The sequence below is a fragment of the Mugil cephalus genome, chromosome 1 (assembly GCF_022458985.1).
Source record: "Mugil cephalus isolate CIBA_MC_2020 chromosome 1, CIBA_Mcephalus_1.1, whole genome shotgun sequence".
Taxonomy (NCBI): domain Eukaryota; kingdom Metazoa; phylum Chordata; class Actinopteri; order Mugiliformes; family Mugilidae; genus Mugil; species Mugil cephalus.
In genome coordinates, this window is record NC_061770.1 from 49067918 (window position 1) to 49073285 (window position 5368).

The 5368-nt window shown below is 38.3% G+C and overlaps 1 protein-coding gene across 2 annotated transcripts; it reads left to right on the plus strand.

Annotated features, from left to right (window-relative positions):
* The first annotated feature begins 1408 nt into the window (after window positions 1-1408).
* LOC125005743 (macrophage mannose receptor 1-like) lies at window positions 1409-4575 on the plus strand. Of its 2 annotated transcripts, XM_047581306.1 has the most exons (5): window positions 1409-1697; window positions 1878-1952; window positions 2218-2601; window positions 3039-3365; window positions 3695-4575. In XM_047581306.1, exons 2-5 carry the CDS (start codon window positions 1925-1927, stop codon window positions 4036-4038), a joined length of 1083 nt encoding a protein of 360 aa, XP_047437262.1. In that variant the 5' UTR covers window positions 1409-1697; window positions 1878-1924; the 3' UTR covers window positions 4039-4575. The 2 variants fall into 2 exon arrangements, with proteins under 2 accessions (XP_047437262.1, XP_047437254.1); XM_047581298.1 differs by having other exon boundaries at window positions 1409-1952.
* The last annotated feature ends 793 nt before the right edge of the window (window positions 4576-5368 follow it).

Sequence of the window (5368 nt, forward strand, 5' to 3'; positions counted from 1 at the left end):
TTTGAATAGCTTAATACTGAATGCAATATGATAATAAGTAGATTTATAAACAGCACTAAGCCGAGTTTAATATAGAACACATATAGTAGGTGGGGGTCCCACTTAATCTCTCCATCAGTTTGGGGTCCTTGGAATGAAAAACATTGAAGACACTGAGATGGAGTAAGATGCTCTGTGTTTCTATGACATTCAGTTTGGGTGTGTAACCATGGCTACAGTTGTTCAAGTCTCCGTTGAAACACTCAGATCTTTGTTGTGTACATAATAACACAGTCATCGCTCATGAAGTTCTCAGGAGGCATCAATAGACTCATGAAATTTGGACACAATGGGCTCATAGGTGATTGTGAAAGATTTGTAGTGCTGTGACTGTGCGCATGTGTAGTTGATTTCATTGATTAATTGGCATGAAAGATATATACAGGAGTCCAGTTTACCTCCAGCGAAGAGGAGAGATGGCAGATCTAGCCTCGCTGGAAGATATGGCTGCCCGTGCATTCAGGAGAGAGCGCATCTTCAGGGACCGTCAAAACATGTTTCTGTAACTTTCTGCACCCCAGTGTATACTGCCCACTTGTGGCGGCACTACAAAAGTAGCAGGTGGCATATAATGATGGAGGAAGCTGCTTAATGTGCCAAGACGGAGCAGTGCTAGTCAAATGTTTGTGAGTGTTGGTGTGTCCTCATGTCCTGCTGTACTTAGGAACCTCATGTTCAGCTTCATGTGTAGAATTTCTCAGTCACCAAATAGCATCATTTCTGTGCTGGCAAATCCTGCCATGAGTACGGTCAGGCTCACCTCAAGGCTTTGGAAGCACTGGCGTTTTAGCCTATATGTAAATATTTCAGATTGAATGTGTGTCCGTCTCTCTGTCCTTTTTCTTTCTGATTTTGTTTATTATTAGTATTTTTTTCCTTCTTTCTTTTATTGTTCTATGGACCGCCCCTGTGTCTGAAATAAAGTGTTGATGATGATGATGTTCTAGTGCGTGGACACACTACAGAAGAGTGTCCTTTTTCTGGCCTCCACCTCTGCCACAATAATCTGTTTCTGATGATGTGAAATGTTTCTTCTTACTTTTTGGGTCCATCTCTCACGTTCTCTCAGCTTCTCCGTTAACACCGCTCTCTTCATGCTCCACTAAACGGATCCTTATATAGAGAAATAGAGGTGTGGCAGTACGCTGAATGCTGTTTGCAGACACGCGCCTGTCGATTTAGAATGATTCTGATTTACTAACATACACACGGTGGTGAAAACAACATTGGCCGGTACGCACGTGTCATGAATCTAATGGTGATTTTGCACAAGTACTTTTTTCTTTTTGCGGAGAGAAAGAACATTTCTGTTCACATATTAGTGAATGAGGCCCAATGTACTCGTTTAAGTGTCATACACAGCCATCTAACTACTGCAGTTGTGTCTGGTTGTTGAGCTATGACATGTAAAGTGATGCTTGCAGAGTTTAAAGTAGACTTCCTGATCCGATGCTTTAACAGTGACACCATCAGACTCTTTGTTATTGTGTCAACAGGCTTGAAGCTGATTAGGATTCATTCACAGTCTATGTGCAAGACTCCAGATTAAAGCTGAAACACTTTTCTCCTTCTGAAAAGAGCAAATCAACCATATCTGTCAGTCCACCTGGAGACTTGAGTCCAAAACAAAAACCTACAGTAGTAGAAGATTGTTCAAGGTTGGTCAGTTGCACTGTTTTCATAGTAGAGGAGGAAGTTTTAGTCCTGTTTTGAATGAATTAGTATTTTCCACCTGCTTGTATTCCTCTTCCTGAAAACACAAGACTGTACAATGGAGCCAGTGTTGCATCTTTTGACAACTTGACATGACGTGTTTAAATGTGAGCTTCATCCAACAGAGACAAACAGCTGAAATCAAATATCAGTTTCATCCAACAGAGCAAAGATGCAGTGGAGTCTGCTCATTGTGATGGGTAAGTGGATCAGATCAATGTATGTCTTTATATATCTTCACAATCACAAATCATTACAGCTTGATGAGGATTTGTAGAACAGCTGACACCACTGTGTTTGACATGTGAACAGATACATCAAACATCTACTTTGTTGCTTTGTTTGGTCCCTGCCAGGTCTTTGAGTTTCACTTAAGGAGGAAATAAACTGGGCTGAAACACAGTCAATAAAATGATTGAATTTGTCTTACAATCAGCTCTACGTCTGTGTTTTCTCTGATCTCAGGTCAGTGTTACTTCATCACATGTCAACTCTACCAGTACCACTATATTGAAGATACAAAGACCTGGACAGAAGCTCAGGAGTACTGCAGAGAACATTACACTGATCTGGCCACAGTGTCTAACATGACAGACATGAAGAGACTCCTTGGAGAATCTACAGGGAGAAAAACTGAAGCCTGGATTGGACTGAACAACAGAACAGATGTCAACAGGACATGGCACTGGTCTCTACCTGGAGTGGAGTTTAAAGATGATGTAACAAGATGGAAAGATGGTGAACCAAATGATGGATATGGAAATATCGAGAACTGTGTTGGAATTAGAAAACACATCAAATTGATTGATTTCCCATGTATATCTAAGAAAACTTTTCTCTGCTACAATGGTGAGAATATAAGTCTCTATTGATTCTGGTTGTTTTGTTCGTTCATTTGTTTGTGACTTATTGAATATTGGTGATAGAGTTCACACAACAGTAAAAGAAGAATCATCATTTTTCTTTCAGCTAAGTTATAATGAGGGTCACAGGTTATAATATGAGTGACATGACCTGTTGGTGGGAACTAAATTCTATGAATTCTGGTAGGAGATATGGCCACAGTTCAATCAGTATATTTTATTGTTGAGTTGACATCAGCAGGACTTTCTGATCACATGATTGTGTGTTTTCATCACCATTATTGATTCAACTTCTTTAAGACTCTTGGAGAGAAAAATCATTCTCCTTCATATTCAACAGTTTTCTATGTAGTGATAATTTCATGACGTGGACAAAGACGGTTGATGACGACTATGATTGATGTTTGTGTGTTTACTCCACAGAAAGTGGATCCACAAAGATCCATTTGATTAAAGAAGAGAAGAACTGGATTGATGCTCAGAAATACTGCAGAGATCATCACACAGACCTGGTCAGTGGATTGAACCAGTTAGATCAAGTAGGACTCAATGACACAGTTAAAGACATACAATATTGGATCGGCCTGTTCAGAGACACCTGGAGGTGGTCAGATGGGAGCAGTTCCTCTTTCAGACACTGGGATCAGACTCTGTCACCAGGAGACAAATGTGCAGTGACCATGTTGAATGAAGGAGGAAGATGGAGGAACGCCAACTGTACTGACCAAAATCCTTTCTCTTGTTATGATGGTGAGTTTTTAAAGATCCATGAAGATAAAGTAACATCTCCACATTTAGCTCCACAACTGGAAACTGTCTGAAGATCTTCCAGAATCTATTATTCCACAATACTCATCTATTTATGTTTGAGTTAATGTACAATTATTTCAGACATAATTAAATCTACTCTACAACAACGTCCCAAAAACATATTTGGATTCAGTCTGTAATTTTATTTCCCAGCTGCATGGATACGCATCAAAATATCAGAATTTGAAGATAAGTCACCAAATAAAAAGAGACTTTGTTTTATGCCTTTAAAAGTCTTTAATCAATGTGACCATGTCTTCCAATGACAGATAAAATGATCCTGATCAAAGAAAATAAGACCTGGGAGGAAGCCTTGTATTACTGCAGAGAGAACTACAATGACCTGGTCTCCATCAATAACCTTGATGAACAGAGATGGGTTCAAGAGAGAGCCAAGAAGGCCTCAACTCCTTTTGTCTGGCTGGGACTGCGCTACACCTGCACTCTGGATTTCTGGTTCTGGGTCAGTGATGAGGTAGTCAGCTATAAGAACTGGGCCTCAGATGGAAAGAATGATGACTGTGACATGTCTGGAGCCATGGAAACAGGAGGAGAACATCAGTGGGTCACAAAACAAGATAACGAGAAGTTTAATTTCATCTGTGCTGTGTAGTCAGAACTGAACAAATTTAATATTCCTCATTTTTCAACACATTTAACCTCTTTATTATCAGCTTGCAAGCTTGAGATTAGACAGATTAGAGCTGGAGGACAGGACAACAACAAAATAATCCCACATAAATAGCTGTATCAGTGGAACCCTGGACTTTAGATCTAAGGCAGCTTTGAGAATACGTTTATCTGTCCCTTTGTCCCCTCCCATCAGACAACATCAAGCAGTGACTGTCAATATGATTTATTTTCTTTTAAAGTGTGGGTGGTTATACATCAGACATATAATCACTGTGTTAGAATAAAATAACATATATACCAATGTATAAGTGTAGTTATATTGCATATATACAGACCTGTGTGTGGTTATCAGCTGGTGATGGTTAAAATGTGTAAAAGCATATCTCTCTGATTTTTCTAATAAGACATCTCTGTTAATATTGTTTTATATAACACCTAATCTGAGTGTAAAAATATCCATTATGAAAATATGTTCAATTACAAAAATACCTGACGATGTACTGAGATGGATTTAAATAAAAATATAATTTAACTGAATATTTTTTGGGATTCTTGTTTAATTTTCTAAGGTTGCCCCTTTAAATGCATATTTAAAAATGATATTTAATATATATTATAAACTCATAAAGAGATGTCAAGTGAACTTGCTAGTGCAACAACAAATAATCTGGTTATATGGACAAGAAATGGCTTTTTTTAGGACCAAATATGTTTGGACATGTATTCAAGTTCCAGTTCAACATTTTCAGATTCTCAGCTTTAAATTGAGACGATTCAGATCCAAAACAAGGAAAACAGATACAGGAATTAAGTTCCTACCATTTTTATACAGAGTTTGAAAGAAACTGTGCAGTTGACTAATAGTTTTCGTGGACAGATTTGGGATATTCCTTCACTATTTATTTTTTTCTTTAAGTAGGTAAATAGTCTGGAGTTGTTGAAACAAGTTCAGTACCACCTGGTCTGTTTGGGACTGAAACCTGCCTCATTTCACTAGCTAGCTGGGTTAGTCATGCACAGCTACTGTCATTTGTCTCAACAGCAGACAACTTTGAAAATGTGAACAACATCTGTTTTTGTCATGGCACTCTAAAAAAAAACTAAATGTCAGGTTCAAACTCCATTCCTTTACTCACTAAGAGCTACCTCTGTGGTGGAAGATATAAATTAGTATGCGAGCGAGCACATCTGCGCTAGCTGGTTAGCATTCTTGTGGTTTATATCACTGGTGAACATTACATAAATATTTTTTACACCTCATAATATTTCTTAACATTGTTTTGATCATTTCAGTTCAGTTTTCAGTTACT

What these genes read in the sequence shown, in the direction of transcription:
- LOC125005743 (XM_047581298.1), top strand. Translation starts at nt 1,925, where the DNA reads ATGCAGTGGAGTCTGCTCATTGTGATGG. An exon ending in GAGTCTGCTCATTGTGATGG is followed by an intron (nt 1,953 to 2,217) that starts GTAAGTGGATCA and finishes CTCTGATCTCAG; the next exon opens with GTCAGTGTTACTTCATCACA. An exon ending in TCCTTTCTCTTGTTATGATG is followed by an intron (nt 3,366 to 3,694) that starts GTGAGTTTTTAA and finishes TTCCAATGACAG; the next exon opens with ATAAAATGATCCTGATCAAA.